The 20839-nt window shown below is 42.0% G+C and overlaps 1 protein-coding gene across 1 annotated transcript in view; it reads right to left on the bottom strand.

Annotated features, from left to right (window-relative positions):
* Positions 1 to 20839, bottom strand: part of LOC125241809 (neuralized-like protein 4) — a 48099-nt gene that overhangs the window by 8240 nt on the left and 19020 nt on the right. Inside the window, 17 exon segments of the mRNA XM_048150452.1 lie at positions 63 to 225; positions 1178 to 1327; positions 1330 to 2134; positions 2217 to 2402; positions 2877 to 3032; positions 10219 to 10301; positions 10662 to 10893; positions 11924 to 12130; positions 13034 to 13212; positions 14748 to 14889; positions 15631 to 15763; positions 16133 to 16245; positions 16543 to 16667; positions 17201 to 17386; positions 17826 to 18019; positions 18429 to 18537; positions 19181 to 19298. Coding sequence (XP_048006409.1) covers positions 63 to 225; positions 1178 to 1327; positions 1330 to 2134; positions 2217 to 2402; positions 2877 to 3032; positions 10219 to 10301; positions 10662 to 10893; positions 11924 to 12130; positions 13034 to 13212; positions 14748 to 14889; positions 15631 to 15763; positions 16133 to 16245; positions 16543 to 16667; positions 17201 to 17386; positions 17826 to 18019; positions 18429 to 18537; positions 19181 to 19298 — 3281 coding nt within the window.

Genomic DNA, 20839 nt, shown 5'->3' with positions numbered 1-20839 from the left:
TCTGTGATAAACATATGATAGTGGACTGTCGGCCTAAGACAAAGTACGCGAAGAAATGTTACATGTCGTGGTTGGGATAGTTGGTGAGCGGGCGGGTGGTGAGCGAGCGCGGGCGGCGCGCGGGCCCGGCGCCGTCGCCCGCCTGCGCCGAGCGCAGCACGGCGCGCACGGCGTGCCAGTACGCGCGCGTCGTGCCGCCCGAGGCGCGTTCGATGCGCACCCATCCTGCAAAACCATACTGCATGAAAACACCGTTTTTTAAAGATTCAATAAAAAAAAACTTTGACGTGATGTTTATTAGATGCACTAATTGAAAAATAAATAGAAATTACAGTGTGCGTAGCCGAATGCACAAACGCTCACGATAATATCTCTTTCGCAGCTATCTATTGCGTATTGGCGCGACAGAGCCAGACTAAATTCTGCGACGCAGAAATGTCATTCGGCTCCGGAGCCCGATGTAGTGTGAAAAGCTTTTCCTTCGTATGTTTACGGAAATGTACGAACGTGTCATGCTAATTCTGTCAGTGTCAGTACTAGCATAACAAATACGAATAAAAACCATATCGCACTGCATTTGTATGCTATTAACATTTTTGGCAACCTTGCCGTCGGTATACATATTGTCTTAAACGAATAGGGCTGCGTCGGGGAAAATCGTTGACGAGAAACGTGGTGATAACCGCCGCTATTGAGACGGCCAAAGGCGATGATGAAAGATGAAATGCAGGTAGCACCGAAGTCAGTGCCTAAACACAGAATAATACTAAATGTCTAAAGGCGTTGGCCAAAGTATGTACGAGCAACGCGTAAGGCCGAAACCCTAAATTAAAATAAAATAATATATCCTAATATCCTAATCCTATCCTATTTATATATCCTAATCTTTTAAATTGTATCTGTGACGTATTTTAAAATCTGTTTAATGTTAATCTGGTTTTTATCTTAAGAATTTTGTTATATTAGTATAAGGATTTTTAAACTGTATTTGCATGCATGTACCTGTGCTTTCATTTTAGCAAATAAATCAAATCAATCAATCAATCAAAGAGTCTAGAAGGTGAGGCTTCGTAGAGTTGAATGTAAGAGCGCGCTTTAATGTTGGGAGGCTCCCGACCCTACAGGGTCAATGTTTGAGATATAATCGATAATAATGAGTACGGCTCACAAGACATACCTGACAATGTTGCGGGGGCGTCAGGCTGACAGTTCTGGCAGTAGCAGCGCAGTTGACCGGCAGACACGGCGCGCCGCAACTCGGGGTAGGGCAGCACCAGGAAGTGCCAATACTTCAGCACCACGTGCAGGTGCTCGCAGCTCTCCCCCGCGCCTCCCACTCCGTCTCCAGGCTCTGCCCCTCCGAGCCCTGCTGGTCCAGGCAGAGTATTCGATTCAAGTAGTTGAGATTCTCGAGGGAGAGAGATTCGGTCCACACGTCGTCGCGGCGAGTGGATTCGTCGATGAAGGAAGAGTGCTCCTCGGTGAGGTCCGGCAGGTTGCCGGTCTCGAGCGCGAGCGCGTCCATGATCTCGGTGTCGAGGCTGTCGACGTCGCTGGCCTCGGGGTAGCGGTCGTTGTGGCGGATGTTGGTGTCGCAGCCGCCCGCCGAGCCCGCCTCCTCGCCCGCGCTGAACGTGAGCCGGACCGCCTCCTTATTGTCCACCTCCAAATTATTATCGTCCGGTAATTGACAAAAACTATGCGTGGAGTGACTTTTTTGTATGCATCGATTGGCGGACTCGTTGTTGTCGATGGGAGTGGGCGTTATTATCAAGCTCTGGTGGAGCACGGTACGGTTGGCGCATACTTTTCTGCATTTGATTTGCTTGTTTTTAGCGTCGTTTTCGTTTGGAAGAGTGTGCGTGGGGGGGTCGGGATGGGTGCTGGGGCCGGGTTGAGAGTACAGCGGGTCGGAGGAGTCCCCCAGGAGGTTGTCGTGACTGTAAGCTTTGGCTTTGCGCTTGGGGTGAATTTCGGGTGTTTCGGGGGTGAGCTTGGGCATCTTGTCGTCGTCCTCGTCGTCGTCGAGCAGCTCGAGCTCGGCGAGCGACTCCTCGCGCAGGTTCTCCGCTATGATGGGCAGGTCGAGAGAAGCGCCACTAGCTACCACAGTCGGGTGAAGCAGCACGGAAACCTGTGTAAAAACATGTAATTACAATCTTGTTTAACAGTGGTGAATGTGATCCGAGCAGGAGAAGTTGCTGTATTACGGGTACCTGGTGCACTCGGCCGTAGAGGTCGATGAGCGGGTAGACGTGGGAGAAGGCGCGCGGCACGACGCCCACGACGCCCGCCACGGCGCCGTCCACGTCCACCACCAGCTCGCTGTTGAAGCGGAAGTGGATCGTCAGCACCGACTGCTCCGACAGCTCCTCGAACGCGCTCGCCATTTGCGTCTTTTTCTGTTACATCAAATACGTCACGTAAATACACAGTAATTATACACATACAATTAAAACCTAAGGTGAATTGTTTGTTCTCTTTTTATAACTGAAGTAAATGCGAGAAAAAAGTTTGCCGGACCTCAGCAACGCCGGCTTCCGACACATGAGAAAAGAGGAGCGACATTTTACCGTCCCATCACTTCAAAATTCAATCTGTGATAACGACACACATACGTCAAAGACAATTCTTGCCCACCTCGATCTGTTTTTGTGTATAGACAACACGCCTGCACTTGGACATGTGCATCGGAAATAATAACTCGTCATTTGATCGTTTATATTTTTTCCTGACACGTGGTACTAAGTTATATGAGGAATGGTCTTAAATTATTAAACTTCCGGTAAATTAGGTGTAATTTGTAAATCATTTAAACAGGAGACAACAGTTTAAGGGTAAAAGAGGGTATAGAACAATGTGTGGTAGATACTCACGAAGGTGCCGTTGTCGTGCAGCAGGTCGCTGGTGACGGCCCAGATGGGCGGGTCGAGGTGCATGGCGCACTGCGGCAGCGAGTCCGTCGGCAGCGCGCCCACCGCGCCCAGCGAGATGCTGCCCGACCAGTCGCCGCCCACCTTGTCCACGCGAAACTGTAACACCACTTGTGCTGTGAGCTTCCTTGTGATCCGGCCCCCATTTTATTTTTAACCTCCGACGCAAAAACCACGGCGTGTTACGGCCCAGCCACGACATTGGGCTAAGCGCGACAGCGGTGAGCGGCAGCCATACGTGCGAATGAAAAGTCCCATCGCTGTGTCTCGCTCCATTGTATGGCCGCCGCTCACCGCTGTCGCGCTTAGCCCAATGTCGTGGCTGAACCGTTATATGTTTGACGTGTCTGTCTGTTTGTGTGTGTGTCTGTCTGTAGCATCGTAGTTTCCGAACGGATGAACCGATTTAGATTTAGTTTTTTTTTGTTTGAAAGCTGAATTACTCGGGAGTGTTCTTAGCCATGTTTCATGAAAATCGGTCCACTATGTCGCGGTCGGGGTTTTTTTTCATAATTTTAATATTGTGGTCAGGTTATACATATATATAGGCTGCATCAGACAAAGTGTCAAAGCGTGCGCTAAATCTTATTGTGGGAGATTACGTTTACTGCGGATTGACGTGGATCAAACCACCAGTTTCGATCATAAAAAAAAGAGTTGCTGCTTTCACCGCCATGCAGTTTACTAGAGATTTATACTAGAGCATTTATACTAGAAAATGCCTTCTGGCATTAAGTTCGCCTTTTGTACATTTTTTTACTGTGTAGTAAAGTTTAAATAAATAAATACTTGTGTACTTGATGGCCGAGTATCTACTGCTACACTCGGTCTATTTGTTAGGAAATAGTAAATTAGCGACACCATTAACTCGCATTCAGCCAAGGCAAGTGGATTCTACAATCTATCTCCTACAGCGTTTTCGTCGCTGGATTGCTCATCGACATAACTATTCATATATGAGACGATAACATCAGCAGGCCGTCCCTATCGCACTTACAAATAGTGCGAAAGGAAAATAGTACATTCGATACAAGTGCGTAAAAAAGGAAGTTCGAAACGAGTGGCGATAAATGAAAACACGACCGAAGGGAGTGTTTTAAATCGACACGAGTTACGAATTTCCTTTTCGCACGTGTATCGTACGACGTTTTTCAGTACAGATGAGCCCTCGAAGTTTCGACCTGGCATATAATGAACCACTTCTCGCACTAGTGCGTGAAAACACCATCTGTACTGAAATAGTACATTACGATACAAGTGCGTAAAAAAGGAAGTTCGAAACGAGTGGCGATAGATTAAAACACGACCGAAGGGAGTGTTTTAAATCAACACGAGTTCCGAATTTTCTTTTCGCACGTGTATCGTACGACGTTTTTCAGTACAGATGGCCCTCCGAAGTTTCGACTTGACATATAATGAACCGCTTCTCGCACTAGTGCGTAAAAAAAACACCATCTGTACTGAAAAAAAATTTTCCGCACGATTTTGCTTCATAGAATACACACTTTTCGAGCACATGCATTGTTATTAAGCACATTATGATACAAGTTCGAAAAAAGGAAGTTCGAAACGAGTGGCAATAAATTAATAGTACATTAAGTCTCGACCTGAGAAGAAATGGACCGACTTCTCGCACTAGGGCGTAATAAAAGCACCATCTGTACGGAAATAGTACATTACGATACAAGTGCGTAAAAAAAAGGAAGTACGAAACGAGTGGCGATAAATTAAAACACGACCTACGGTACCTACGGTCGTGTTTTAATTTATCGCCGCTCGTATCGAACTTCCTTTTTTACGCACTTGTATCGTAATGTACTATTTTCTACTCCCGTGTTGTTATTCGTCATTTACAGTGTCGTGCATAGATCGTTAAAACCCTACATAAAAGATGCCCGCCCCCGCCCGGCGCCCCGCGCACCCACGCATACGATATAGCTCTTAAAGCATTGTTAGGTAGCCTTTAATGGATATACGAGTGTGGGTGCGCGGGGCGCCGGAGGATGGCGGCGGCGCGGGGGAGTGCGAGCGACAGGGTGAGTGCAGGAACAGAGGGGAGGCCGACGCGTCAAAATACAGGAAACAGTGTGAATTTCACGAAAGTTGTTCAAGAAAACTATTAATAAAAACCAAGTGCATGGTCGTAGAAAAAGTATTGTATGCAACGGTGTTTAACTGAGTCAAAAAATACTCGTGGCGTCTTAATAACCCACGCCACTCGTCTTTTTTGACCTCCTTTAAACGCCTGTTGCATAAAATACAATTTTTCTTTCGCACTACTTGTAAGTGCGATAGGGACGGCCTGCTGTTTTATCGTTTTCCCCTCACTAGCTCGGAAACACTTGTTTTGTCCTTTAATACCAGCGGGTAAAAACACATTTTATCCACTAGTGGGTAAAGTAATTTGACCTTGAATATAATCAAATTAACTGCTTTAAAATTGATAAAAGTAGGTGAATCTAGTAATAAAGATGATTTACCACCTGTGGAACTACTGGAAGCAATGATAAACGCATTTTTGCGTTGTAGTTTCCTCGCTGTAGTGAGGGGAAAAGTTTTGTGTTATACAAGGGGGCAAAGTTGTATTTTAACGCCGAGTGTGGAATTGAAAAACGAGCAAGTGAAAGGATTCTATAGTTGAACCACGAGCGAAGCGAGTGGTTCGAAAATAGAATCCTGAACTTGCGAGTTTTTTAACACACGAGAAGTAAAATACATTTGCACCCGAGTGTAACACAAAACTTTTCCCCTCACTATAGCGAGGAAACTACAACGCAAAAATGCGTTTATCACTGCTTCCAGTAGTTCCACAGGTGGTAAATCATCTTTATTACTAGATTCACCTACTTTTATCAATTAACTATTATCGCGCGACCATGCTATCGGTGCAGATGGTGCTATATTATCTCCCTCCTATCTCCCTTCGGTCGTGTTTTCATTTATCGCCACTCGTTTCGAACTTCCTTTTTTACGCACTTGTATCGAATGTACTATTTTCCTTTCGCACTATTTGTAAGTGCGATAGGGACGGCCTGCTGATGTTATCGTTTATCGCGCGACCATGCTATCGGTGCAGATGGTGCTATATTATCTCCCTCCTATCTCCCTTCGGTCGTGTTTTCATTTATCGCCCCTCACTTTGAACTTCCTCTTTTCCGCACTTGCATCGAAATGTACTACTTCAGTACAGATGGTGCGTTTTGGCCGCGCTAGTACGCAAAATGGTTAATTTTTTGGTCAGATGGAAACTGCAGAGGGCTATATGTACTTAAAAAGTCATACGATATTCGTGCGAAAAGGAAATTTGTAACTCGTGTCGATTTAAAACACTTGTATCGTAATGTACAGTCAGCTGCATACAAATTTGTATGGCAGGGCGTCTCCTTGTCTCTGCAGCTGACTGTACTATTGTCGGCCAAACGACTGCCGTTGAAAGGTTCTGTCGGAGAATCGTGCGCTGGTCAAAAGTTTTTTCGGAGAGTAGTTACTCCGATGAAAAAGTCAGTCGTCAAACAGACGTGTCGGCGAACCAATATGTACTTGTGTAGGTCTATCATTCGCAGTCGAAAAGTTATGTCGACGAAGCGCTCATATATGAATAGTTATGTCGATGAGCAATCCAGCGACGAAAACGCTGTAGGAGATAGATTGTAGAATCGGCAAGTGGGAACCGCATCAAGCTATTATTTTGATGCGGTTTCGCCTCGCCTTGCGGGTAAAAAAACACAATGATGGATCGGAGAAACAAGAAATAGAGAAAAGATCATCCAATGCCAACTCTATATATGACATAACTAAAGTAACCGTCTCGCGCAAAAACTGCTAAGTATAAGACCGCAGGCGTTACGCAGACTTAATGTTTCAGTTTTGTTTATTTTTTAGCTAGGGGCGAATAAAAATACAGTAGAACCCGGTTAAAACGATCACGTTTAATACGATTTCCCGCATATTACGCCATTTTACGCCGGTCCCTACAATTTGAGACTTGTTTTCAGACATTTTTTCACGGTTAATACGACTCGCGTCCCCGCTTAATACACCATCTAAAACCACCCACCTTGGATTACTTTACTACTTTATTTATGCGGGTGACAAAAATCGGAACTAATTGTACTGTACTAATTACGCGATTCTGGCGACACCGACACCCGTAAAGATAAATTTCTAATTTGTCGTCTTAACTCAGCGGTTAGTGCGATAGTTCGTACCTACCTACATACACTTCGCTCATTATCACTGCTGCGGTGTTGGGTTTCTTCTTGGGAATTCTTTGTCCCATCTTTGGTTCACTGATGTCAAAATAAGAAGAAAAGCATTATCGCTCCAAGAAAAAGTAACCATATTAAAAGTTTACGATGAAACACAATTTTTTCACGTTTAATACGATTTCCCGTATTATACGCTTTTTTGGCTGGGTCCCCTCAGAATCGTTTTAAGCGGGTTCTACTGTAGCTGTACATTCATTACAAATAATTTTTCATTGACAGGAATATTCATACTTATTTCTTATTACATGACATGAAATATGTTTCATCACAATGGATAACGCTTTGTAAGCTACCAAAAAATGATTATGCAACAGCAACTTACGTAATATGATTTGCAAAAGAGTGCAGGCTTGAGTCTAGCTATTATAAACCAGGAGCATGATGTAAGAAATTACATAACTCTACAGAACTAAAACACCCGACAAATAGTTAATACGAGTATAACGGTCGATAAACAAATGTATTCAATATCACATGGATCTATACCATGGCGTTAGGCTATGCCATACAGTTCGCCCGACGCTACGCTCGCGAGAGGCTAGATGTTGGGCTTATACTCAAGTAAAAATAAACTCAATAAAATGTGTCAATAATAATAAAGCGCAGACAGATCAAATCTAACCTTTAATAACATGACAATAGGATCCAAAACACCCATATTGGTGTATGAAACAATGTACAGATTTAAGACCTACATAATGTTTTAAACCACAACCGCACACTAGACCGTTAAATTATACTTACGAGTAGTAAGGCAAATAACACACCGTTAACAATTTCTCGCAATGCGATGACTGACAAACATGGCAGAGAATAAAAATGTACATCTGATTAGTACATTAATCATACGTACATACATAAATACATAAAATCAGGCATATATTCCCAAAGCGGGTAGGCAGAGCACATGGAACTGCTCAAGTGTCAGTCACTCTTAGCAATTAAGGGGTTAAAAGATACCGAAGTCGTGATATTGCGGTGACACCCACGGGAAGAAAGGGTACGTAATCTTACCTACACGAATTACTAGTGAAAACAGATATGTTATGCGAAATAATACGTTATGCGAACACAGAATGTTGAACGAGTAATTTGAACACATGTGCTTGTAGTAAATCAAGTTGAATAAGTAGTTTCCATATAAATTGGCAAATACTTTCGCGGTGACCTAATAAGCGCCAAATAAATTAATTTTATGTTTATGACATATTTTTAAGCTGAGATGTGCACTTACTGCCGTAATGTTACATTACGGTACAGTACTTTAACAGTAATATCATCAAAATTTTGCTAGTTCACAAAATATATTGAATATGAGTTGATAATGATACGAGTTGATATTTCTAATCAAATTTCGCTATTGCATAGTGATATAAAACTAAGCATTTTCGCATTGCAAACTAAACACTATAAGTAGTTGAGTGAACACAGAAGTTTTAATTTATAAACTAAATCATTCAGTAGCCATGCAATACCTTGTTTTTTTTTTTATTTGTATAATACTTGAAATACTTCAACAGGACGAAGATGTGACAAAAGGTCACGTATTCGTGTTCATATATTATTAGTCCAATCTACTACCGGGTGACTAGACTTTTGTCACGTAACGTGTGGATTCCTCGCGACATATTTGAAGCAGTTTACATTATTTTAGTCTTTCTCCTATACATATAAATTTGTTTCTCCGATAAATAATAATCAAATCAGATAATGTAAGCAACAGTTGCGTTATTGGCAACGTGCGTGACAGAACGGCACTGATTGTCACAAATACACATCTTATGGGCAATTGGGCATGTCTAACATTAATGCTAACGGCAGCCTTCGGAACTGATGTGACACACGAAAAAGCCCACAAAATGAGGGCAGTACATGAAGAAGATTGGCGAGGTAACGCGTAGCCTCTCTGTACCATATTGTAGGGTAGATTCGCATCGCAATATTTAGAGTTGTTACTGCTAATACCATGTTAAATGTATGTCTTATTCGCTTGGCGCAGTTAGCATATGTAAAAACTGACACACATTCGTTTAGCGGTAACTACTAATATAACAAAGAACATATCATCAAGATTTAATAGAACACCATTATACTATTTTTCACCTTAGATGAGTTCGGTAACACTTGCAGAAATTTTGAATTACGCATATTATGTTCGCTAAGTATTCTTGCGAACTAAATTATATTTTTGCGTACAATAAAGAAAAATATATAAAAACTATACCTTTTTAATATATTGTATCATCAAGGTCTATTAACTAAATTCCATCAAAAATGAGAGAAAAATAATATTATTTTTAAATAACGCAATGCAAGAAACGGAAAATACTAGGGGCGGCTGTTCCGTTTCAGACATTGTTTATTCAAAAATAAAATTATTTTTCTCTCGCATTTTATGGAATATAATAAGCACTGATAATGCAATATATTAAAAAAGTATTATTGCTTTTAAATATTTTTCGTCAAAGTATAAATTATTTTACAAATATATTTTGCGAACATAGTATGCGTAATTCAGAATTTCTGGAAGTGTCACTGAACTCATCTAAGGCGAAAAATAGTGTAGTAATGTTTACTTCCTTTTATTATTTATTAAGTACGTATAAATATTTGTTTATATATCGTCTGACTGCGATAACGCTAGTCGAAGTCTAGCAGTCATTAGTTCAATGACACACGTCGTAAATTGAGCACACACACTTTATCATTTTACTGCGCACTTACTGAGTTCAAAAGTACACATATTTTAATTTGGCGTATATGACCATCAACTAGCAGTCATGTCATGCCAAGCAGACATTTCTCATAGCATATCACAACATATTAATGCACATGACAGTAACGTAAACATTCGCTGCCTACAGCATGACTCAGACAAAACTTTGAGTAAGTAAAAGAAGCACAGTTCGAATACCGAAATTATGTTAGGTTAAATAAAATAAATAATAGAAAATAGTGGCTGAACATAAAGTGAGGAAAAATAACATAAGTAATTAAGTATTAGAAAAAGTACGTACCCTAAAATTGTGGCCCCTTCGAAGCGGTTGGCTGACAATGGCGATTCCGTCTTTGTATCCTGACGTGCGCATTGCCACAGTATCTGTAAAATTAATGCAATCAACTACTCTCGTACTGTACACATCTGAAAGCATCAATACGGACAAAGTGTTTTCGTATGGACAAATTTAAAGTAAACTACTATATCAGTCTTTCCATTAAAAAAATAAATGCATGTCAGACGAGTTCTACCCAACACGAGGCTAACAGTCCGCACCTGTCAGCGTGCCGCTTATCTACATGTTCGAAGATATTATCTGGTCCAAGTCTCTCGATAGATAATGGTGCGAAACGAGACAAATGTCGTCAGCTACAGAGAGAAGTAGACCCCCTTGCACATAAATTTGTATGCAAGGGGGTCTATTTTTCTCTGCAGCTGACTGTGCAGTGATGTGAGGTATACCTGAACTGCATAGCTTGATGTTCTTCCCGTGCACGTAGTGGAAGGTGTAGGGCAGCGGGTTGCGGCGGCGGCGCGAGTCGGCGCTGAGCACGGTGAGCGTAGACTCGGTGGGCACGGTGAGCGTGTCGTTGCTGCCGGCCAGTACGCCGTCCAGGAACTCCACGTTGGAGGACACTATCTCGTTCGAGTGGCTTGATTCTTCGTTCGTGTCTTCCGTTATTTCCACGTGGGCCTAGTTAGGAAATACATTTCTACTGATATATTTGTTACTTAGATAAACTTTATTTAAGCTATGCGAGTGTACTCGTTCGATCAAATACAAATACAAACTCGGTCGATCGTTTTGATTGTTAAGAAAAAGGTACTCTCTCTTAAATGTAATCTGAAAAAAAAGACATCTTTCTCATCGTATAGGATCTTCCTTTCGATGTCATAAACACCGATTCTACTATATTAAATGAATGGCAGAAATTACTTAAACCATTATTGACAGAATTGAAATTATTGCTGGGCAAACGATTACAATCACCATTATTCGTGTATTAACGATTGTGCCGGCATACCTTGCCCTTGCAATACCGTGCCGTGCCCCTTTAGGGACGGCTTGAACTTTCTGAAGTGACTAATAAGAGTAATAAGCATTGAGGACCATCGTCTTCATACTAGGGTAGGTGGCCAAAAAACACTTTTTTTTTCTCTTTTCAACGGGGCACCCCCTTATTTTGCTACACCTATTATGTATACGCCAAATTTAGTAATTTTATTTCAACTTTAAGGGGGTGCTCAAACCACCTTTAAATTTTTAATTTAGTATGAAGCCAAAAAAACTACAATTTTTCTATTTTTATTTAAGCGATTTGTTTTACATTGTTTGTACGAGGGATTTTTCAGTCAAAGTAGAAAAAGAGTTTTGTTTCTATTTTTTATATTTTTTTATAATATTCATCTAAGAGAAAAATATTGAATAAGTTATAAAAAAATTAAATAAGTCTATTTTTCTACTTTCTTATTTATGAATCACATATTTTTATAGTGTAGAAAAAGTTACTTAAACAAAACATTTAAAAATAACAATGTTTTTTTTTAGATTTCATACATTTAAAATTTAAAAGCGATGAGGACGGGTTCTTGTAGTTGAGAAAAACTAACGAAATCTGGCGTATTAAAGACACATAATAGGTGAAACAAAATGAGGGGGTGCCCCATTGAAAAAATTGAGTTTTATTTTTTCCCATACAAATGTGGGCCACCCCACTCCGTACCTGTGGCGCAGTCTCGTTACTAGCGTTGTTCTGCGCCGAGTGGGCCACGCTCGCGTTGGTGGCGTTCTTCGCCGCGGCGCTCAGTGACGGCTTCACGTATTCGTCGTTGGGGATGGTGTGAGGCAGGGCCGTGCCTACGTTCGCCCCTTTGGAGACGGCCTGGATCTTTGTCACGTGCCCGAATATTTCCATCACTACGTATACTTTCTGCAAAAGGTTTGACATTTTAGCTACTTTAAAAATAATATAAAAAGCATTTAAACTCCGTTTTCAGCGAGTAATTTGATATTAAATATTTGTATGAAAACCTAGCAACACTGTTTTCATCTGGATTATAATAGTAGCCGTAACTTAAATACTACTGTCACCGTTAAAGTCACATCAGCATCGAGTCGCATTTTATGTATGAGAAATCGCTCATTCGTATGAAAACGGTTACGCATCGGAAAGCTGAAAGCAAGCGCATGTTTATATTAACGAGCGATTTCACATAGGTACACAAAATGCGGCTCGTTGCTGATAGATGTGACCACCCTTGGTGAGTTTTCACATTATCCGATCCGATATCGGATGTCGGAAGGATTTCAAAGGCAACAATCAAATATGGCGGCTTAATTGTATGGAATATCGGTCCTACATCCGATAGCATTTAGAGCCTAAACTGACATATTCACTAAAGTCTGCGCAACTTACTTCCAATATGCCAGTTTAACCAAGATGCATGGAAAGTAAGTTAAACATACTAGTCGTGGTAAGGGTTAGTACCACAGAACTAGGTTTAGATAGAAGAAACAAGTTCATCTATTTGTATAGGGGCCGAGCGTGTCAGATTTTGTACTAAAGTTGTTACTTGCCTGTGATTTTAAATATGTCTCAGGCCCTTGAGCTATCATATTGTTTTTTATTGTGGCACTGTATGTGTTTAAATATCGCGTAACGAGGCATTTTCAATATTTTTGTTGACTTCAACTTACAAAAAGTGAGGCCCGAAAGCTGCAAGCTGCTATTAAAGACGGACATCTCAGTGGATTGTACTGAGTTTATTTGACACGCTAAGTAGATACGTTTGCTTGATCTACGGTATATATGACATCTGTGGTTAGTACTAACGTCGGGAACGTTCTCGAAGGCGGTCTCGAGCAGCTCGGAGTTGTAGTAGACGAGCACGCGGCCGTCGCCGGTCTTCTTGAGCCCCACGCGGTCCCCGGGCCGCAGCCAGTCGAACGACGGCACGAATGACCGCAGCGAGTGTTCTTTCTCGTTGGGCCGCGAGTACTTCATGTATTTACCTGCCAAATAATTAGTAGTATTGATGAAATAGAATCTAAGGATGTCTTCAGACTAAAAGCACACCTCGGACACTAGCGATCAAATATATGAAAGAGGCGCGTTCCTAGCACACATTCTAAGCTCGTGTAGGTGAACGCGTACCATGCTTGTATGAGTGAGATATGACAGGTCGACTGTTCGCGATTTTGACAGGCGGTAACTGTGAGGTAACCGAGCGGGGGTGGGCGGCACTTTCAGCGGGGAGCGGGAGTGGCCATACTGTACGATAGTATTCTTTATTATACTGTGCTAAAAGCTTGTATTTGGAAGCATCTGTAGGCGTGTATTGACAACGCGCGTGACAGAGTGGCGCTGAATGTCATTACATCTTATTGTCATTTTTAACTGTAACATTAATGCTAGCGGCGGCCGATGGAACTAATTTGACATCATACAATTTAAATATAACTAGCTTTTGACCGCGACTTCACTCGCGTTAGAAAGAGACAAAAAGTAGCCTATGTCACCCTACATCCCTTCAACTATCTCCACTTAAAATCTCACGACTATTAGTCGCTCCGTTTTGCCGTGAAAGGCGGACAAACAAACAGACACACACACTTTCCCATGTATAATATGTATTAGTATGGATTTAAGCCGACAAACTGAGGGCAGCACTAGTAGTGCACGTAGCGAAGAGATTAAAATTTTCGAAATAAATATGACGCGTGTGTACAACGCAACCTAATATAGTAATTCAAATGAAAAAAACCCCGACAAAGTGGACCGATTTTCATCATGGCTAAGAACACTCCCGACTAACTCAGTTTTCAAATAAAAAAACGAAATTTGCGTTGTACTATAATTTATTTAATTTAGTTAAGTTATTTTTTTAAAGCGAGTGTGCACTCGTTATACTTACTACCTAACATTTTATTTCTGTTTTAGTTATATTTCTCTAAAAGATCTGTGATTCTCTGTAAGGATGTATATGATTTTTTAAAATTTTATTTATAAAATCTAGTTTGATAAAATAAAAATGAAATCTATAAACCTAAATCTAAATCGGTTCATCCGTCCGGGAGCTACGACGCCACAGACAGACACACACACACACTGACAAACTTATAACACTCCGTCGTTTTTGCATCGGGGGTTAAAAATAAATTAAAATAAAACAGAACAATGTCAATACAACATTGTTGTCGTCGATAGAGTGGAAAATGTTTCTAAAAGGCTAGTTTCCTATACCTAAAATAAAATATTTTATGCAGTGCACGAAATAAAGCACCACGTAATTAGAAGAAAAATATGGACAGTAGTTATGTTTAAACATAATTTGATTTAATAAGTCAAAGAGAAATATATAAAGTAAATGAATTGACCGTGACGTCACTCCTCAGTATTTCATAGTAATTCCATATTAGCAAATCGTTTTAATAGTTCATAAGAAAAAGTAGCTGATTTGACTAGTAGGAAACTAGCCCATTGTAGAGAGGTTGCGAGAGTGTTTTGTTTTGTCCGTGTAAATTCCTTGGTCTGGCGATGAGGTTACCGTCGATGTAGGCGGTGTAGTGCGGCAGCAGCGCGACGGAGGGCGGCAAGCTGCGGTTCACGTGCACGTTCAGGATGTTGATGTCGGTCACGCCCATGCGGAAACTGCCCGCGTACCCCGACTTGCACTCCACGATCTTAACCTAAACAACAAACGTAGCACTCATACTCTAAACATAAATGATATAAGTATTTCTTATCATGTTGTCATGGGCCACCCGGGTGGAAAACGTCCGCGTGGGCGTCCCAGATATCGCTGGTGCGAGGAAGCCCTGAAAGACCTGTCCGCACTCGGTGTACCCAACTGGCGTGAAGTGGCGCAGGATAGGGCAGAGTGGCGATCTCTTGTGTCGGAGGCCAAGATCCTTTTTGGGTCGCTGAGCCAGTGAAGTAGTAGTAGTAGTAGTAGTATCATGTAGTCATTGTTGCCATGGTTCATATTACCATCAGGCGGCGAGCATGCTTCTTTGGTTGCAAAGGACATCGTTTGAAAAAAAGTGTCTGGGAAGTATACATAACTTTTCCGAACGAGTATTAATTACCTCTGCCACACTATGCTCCTCGCGCTGCCCCTCGCGCTGTCGCGATGTTGCCACACACTGCCCTACTCGCGCGATTATCACACTAAGCTGTTACCGGCCCTTTGACTCACGTCAAAAAACCGACAAAATAGGGAGCGGTGGGCATGACGAGGAGCACGATGAACGGCATGACGAGTAGCGCGGCCTCACTATGCCTCTGCCTGTTTCCCTCGCTACTTCCCACGCCGCTCGTCGAGTGTGTGGCAGAGATATATCGTGCATTATGCAGATTTCACTGTAGGTATTCCGGGACTCCTGCTCACACAGTTGTGTTGTCACGGGGCACTAGCTGCCGTGTGGTACCTCGAATATCTCGCCGACGGCCAGGTGCGCGGAGCTGAAGACGAGCGCGGCGGTGGGGTCGGGCGTGAGGCGGCGCGCGAACGAGTAGTCGTGCATTATGCAGATGTTGTCGCCGCAGTACTCCGAGAAACTCCTGCAAATTTGTTTCAGATTAATGCTGACTGTTCTAAAAGAAAAAACTTTTAATCAATATATTTAGGAGATCGGGACGGTACTACGAATGTTGTCTTGTCACTATTTAAATCTTCTATTTTTTGCAAGACTGTAGCTTTTTTATCGACAGTCTCAAGACTATAATAATCTAGCTTGAGTACCCTAGACGGCTTAGTGAACGGTAACTAGTAAGAGGTTAAAAATAAATAAACATTTACATACAAACCTGAAGCTAAAATACATATGAATGTTTTAACGTATGTTCGTATTGAATAAACAAGACTATACATTAGTACTGTTATTTAAAAACATATTAATTTACAATAATTCTCTAGATCTATTGACTTACCAATATGGCGGCGGCGGTGACGACAATGCTCTTGAGTTGCTCAGCAGCGAATTATCCGAATTGGTGCAGCCATTGTAGTTGAAAGCTCTTTCTTCGTTTTGCAGAATAGTAACCTGCGTGGATCAGACAAATACTATTTAAACACCGAAATATACACGTTCCGTATGAGATATTCCATGAAGGACGGATTATGGATTTAAAAAGAAATATACGAACATATTCGCTTATCTACTTTTTAGCTTTATGACAAACTGAGACACGGTCAGAAACCTTGCCTCTATGGAAAATAATGTCATCTATGAAAACGTCAATCACAGTATGAGAAGCACCCACAACCCACATCCATTTGAGCCCGACAGTAGTGCAGGCTGCAGCTGCAGCCCTAGCCACGCCGGCGACACGGCACATACCTGCGTGCACTGCCCGTAGAGGTCGACCACGGCGTAGATGTTGAGGTGCGGCACGTACCACGCCTTGCCCATGTCCATGCCGTCCAGGTAGTAGTGCAGGCTGCGGTCCGCGTGCCACATCATGCCTGAACAACAAACACCCTTCCTACACTCGACCGAACCAACACATTCAACGATTTATCTAGCGCATCTATCTGCAGGGACAGAACCTATCATCCTCATACGTCACCGTAGTGTACTTAAAAAGGGCTGTATTTTTAATCTCTTTTTTATAAATTTACAGTCCAGTACTCTAGTAGCATCATGTAGAAAAATATAATTGTAGTCCGATTGGTGAAAAACAAATAAACCGAATTGCTACCAACCGCAGTCGAAGTGAACTAAGAGTTGTGGGCATGTAAGTAAAAGTACTTATAGAAGCGATATGCACGGCACAAACCGGCCCTACTGCCGGCCCGACGGTTATCGTCCACAGAGCGCGCGGGACTCGCAATCCTTAATCGTGACGACACCAGTCAGCATAATTATGTCCCAGTGTTTGTAAGGTAACACTAGTGAGGGGTCTGTGTAAAGACTGCCGCCGAATTTTATCATGCCGTGGCGCTGAGGATATAGGCTGAGGTGAGATAAACAAAGGCACTAGTTGTGCAGCACTGACCCACTCTGCTGCCGACGGTGAGCGTGTCCAGGTCGAGCGGGTAGCCGCTGCGCACGCACTCGCCGTCCTTCATCATGGCGGCGCCGCTCAGGATGTACGTGTCCCAGTTGAGGTCGGTCGCGGTGCCCGCTATGGCGCCGACGCCACCGTTCGCCTCGAGGTCGTCCGGACGGATTGCGGTTACACCTGAAAATTAACATTTATTTAAAAACTTGATACCAATACTTTTTTTTATAACGTTTGACAAGCACAAAATACTCGTCGGCCTTCACCAGAACTTCATCAGAACTTTCTGTGCGTGTTCATATATTTGAGATATTCATTACATAGGTGAGGAATGTAGTTTAACTAAGACCAGAAACTTCGCTGGTACGGTCACTAAGAATGGGAGAGTATCGGGCTGCTAAAAGGGCGTATCTGAAAAGACCAACTGGTGGCCGCCCGGTGGGTCGGCCCAAATACCGCTGAGGAGACTGTGGGTGCTGGCGGATCTGCGTCAGCTACAAGCCGATAATTGGCAGGAAGCTGTATAAGTGGCGTGCTCTCGTTTTGGAGGCTGAGATCCTCTTTGGATCGCAGGGCCACATTAGTTATTTAGTTAGGTGAGGAGTGTGTTAAAGCTCACCGATCTCCAAGCTGCCGATCCAGCAGTCGACCATCTTGTCGATGCGCAGCTCGAACATGTCGCACTCGCGCAGCGGCCGCGAGCTGAACAGCACGGCGTCGTTGAACTCCGAGTAGACGGTGGCGCGCGAGGCAGTCAAGCGGCTGCGGGACAGGCGCGCGTTGCGGCCGTGCAGTCGGTGGAAGCACATCTCCCTAAACGGCATGCATCATTAAAAAATATTGAATTTAACTGAGTCATACTTACGTTTCAATAATGTAACGGTTAAGTATTTTTAAATATACGCGCGACATAGGTATTTCGAAGACCTTAGTAGCTTTATTCTTCTTGCATCAACATCGCGGGAGCGACGGATGGAAGTTAAACCAAAATAGTATAATTCGATTTGTTTCCACAGTCAACGTCAACAGAGTCGGGTCTATTAATCAATTAAGCTGCGAATTTATTTAAAAGTGGAATGATTTACTGTGTCGAGTGACATTAAACTCACGATCATTGGATCACGCCATGATCTACCAAAGCCTGATCCCCAAGGACAGTAACGTAGTATCAAATGTTTAGTATCCTTTTTTCGATACAACTGGTTGTTAAAAAAGTACTTACGGATAAATGGTAGCATTCGACTCAGTGGAGAGAGGCGACTCCGGGGAGTAAGCGGCGGGCGGCGTGTACGCCTCCACTATGGTCGCCTGCGCCACTCGCCCGTACAAGTCTGCGGGGAACATTACCTACACTGTGCGGGCTTGTACATCAAGAAACACTGGGGGTAACATTAATACATTTTTACCCCGTAATGCATAAAAAAAGTTACTGAACTTAAAAAGTGTCTTGTCCATTTCTCACAAATTTAAAAGTCAGCATGGCAGATAATGATTATTAGCTAATTCAGGTTTATAAATAACGCCATTAGACCATAGGTAACTGGACTACCCTTTCGGGAACTTTGCCCCTCCGTCAAAGACTTTGCAAAAAATCGTATACAGTGTGAAAATTCTCTAATAAAAACGTTATTTTGTTACAATTCATTATGACATTTATAACCGTAATTAATTTTACTTTTATTTTTGAGCAGTAATGTATAGGGCACATAATGAAAGTTAAAGCCTGACCAGAACTATATGACTACGCGCCATGTTGCAGAATTTCATTACAACTATTTTCTTCATACTAAACTGAACTGTCACCCCAAACATCAGAATAACAGCGCCCTCCTGACAATAGTCATACATTTCTGGTCAGGATTTACTAATGTGTGGGTCAGGTGTAATGGAGACAATGAGTAGACTAGATAGTGCGAAGGGATATCTAGCGGGCATTAGTTTGTACAGTCGTATTTAGTAAGCAGTAGCACTGACCGACTAGCCCGAAGACATGCTCGGGGATGTTGAAGGCCGCGGGCCCCTGGTCGACGCCGTTCACAAAGAAGTGTAGAATACCCATGTCTTTGCGCATCACGCCCACCGTGTCCCCCTCCTGGGAAACAAAGGCTTAGTGTCGAAGTTCATTTTATAGTACTTTTGGCATCCATCGACTATTTTTAGATATATGTATAAATGGGCTTACTCACGGCCACAGGCTAGCCGAGGCGAAAACGTGGTCTACGATGGAGCGACACATCATCATCATCACCAAAACCGGAATGAAACAAGTATAATCTCACGCTGTCTATTGGGCATCTACTGTAGGTATAAGTATAAAAATGAAAGGAAACTCGGCACGATATGAAGAAGATCTCACGTAACAATTAACCGATGCTGCCGTCATAATAAGTACCAATCAGAGGTGTGGTCACAGATGTCATATATATCATAGATCAAGCAAACGTATCTACTTAGCGTGTCAAATGAACTCAGTAAAATCCACTGAATTGTCCGACTTTAATCGCAGCTTGCAGCTTTCGGGCGTCAATTTTTGTAAGTTGAAGTCAACAAAAACATAAAAAATACCTCGTTACTCATTCATTCAGAAGTTATGGTGGAACAAAGAAACTCACACACATACATACTTACATACAAACATGAACGCTGAAAACAATACACTCTTTTTTTGGGGCAGTCGTGTAAAAATTATGAACGCTCAAGGGCCTGAGACATATTTAACCCTTTACCAGGCCCCAAAGAACTAGCGTGTCTTCATACGTACTGTATATACTGTTACAACCGTATTGAACGCCTTGTAAAAAATGCATTTACGAAAGTCGGAGATGTTCCTTTAAACCAGAAATAAAAATGTGGGTTACGGTTATCCCATCGCCTGGCCAAGTAACTAACTGTCATACTCGATTTTGTCTTATTATATTCTTTACCAGGCGAAGGTATGTATTCCTCCCACACCTTATATCGGTTACCGTAGTCAGGTTTTAACTCCAAACCTCCTACAAAATATTTTGCGAATCCCTGAAAATAGTATTTTATGATCTACATTCACAACACGCTTCTAAATCGCATAATATATCTTTGGCAGTCGTTTAAATTCACTTGACCAGTGATGTTAGTGGTTTGTTTACAAATCCGAACACTATACTGAATTTAAGAATAACACAAGGAGATATATCGAACCATTTTTTGGAATTTTCATGATCTTAATGATTGTCAGGTAATATAATCATATATTTTGCTAAATACTCCTGCGTCCTTGTGATATGACCAGAATTAGGATGTGGGATGACTCTATCCCATTGCCTGGCTGGAATTTGCCTGTGTGGGAACTATTATTCCCATGGCCCGATTAGATTTTGAGTCTCTTTGGTTTTTGTTATTTATTTTTAAGTATACAGGGTTTATCAAAAATACGAGTTTTCGTTTAAAGGCATTCTCGGTACGTATTTATTTTTTGTAACTATGATATATATATATATATATATATATATATATATATATATATTTATATATATATATATATATATATATATATATATATATATATATATATATGTGTAACACAGTCTCACACCTAGACAGGCAATGGGATAAATACTTACCTCATTATTTTTTGGTTAAAAGCAACACAATTAT

The sequence above is a fragment of the Leguminivora glycinivorella genome, chromosome Z, assembly GCF_023078275.1.
Source record: "Leguminivora glycinivorella isolate SPB_JAAS2020 chromosome Z, LegGlyc_1.1, whole genome shotgun sequence".
NCBI classification, from domain to species: Eukaryota; Metazoa; Arthropoda; class Insecta; order Lepidoptera; family Tortricidae; genus Leguminivora; species Leguminivora glycinivorella.
Note: the sequence above shows the minus strand (reverse complement) of the source record. Positions and strands in the feature narration are given on the sequence as shown.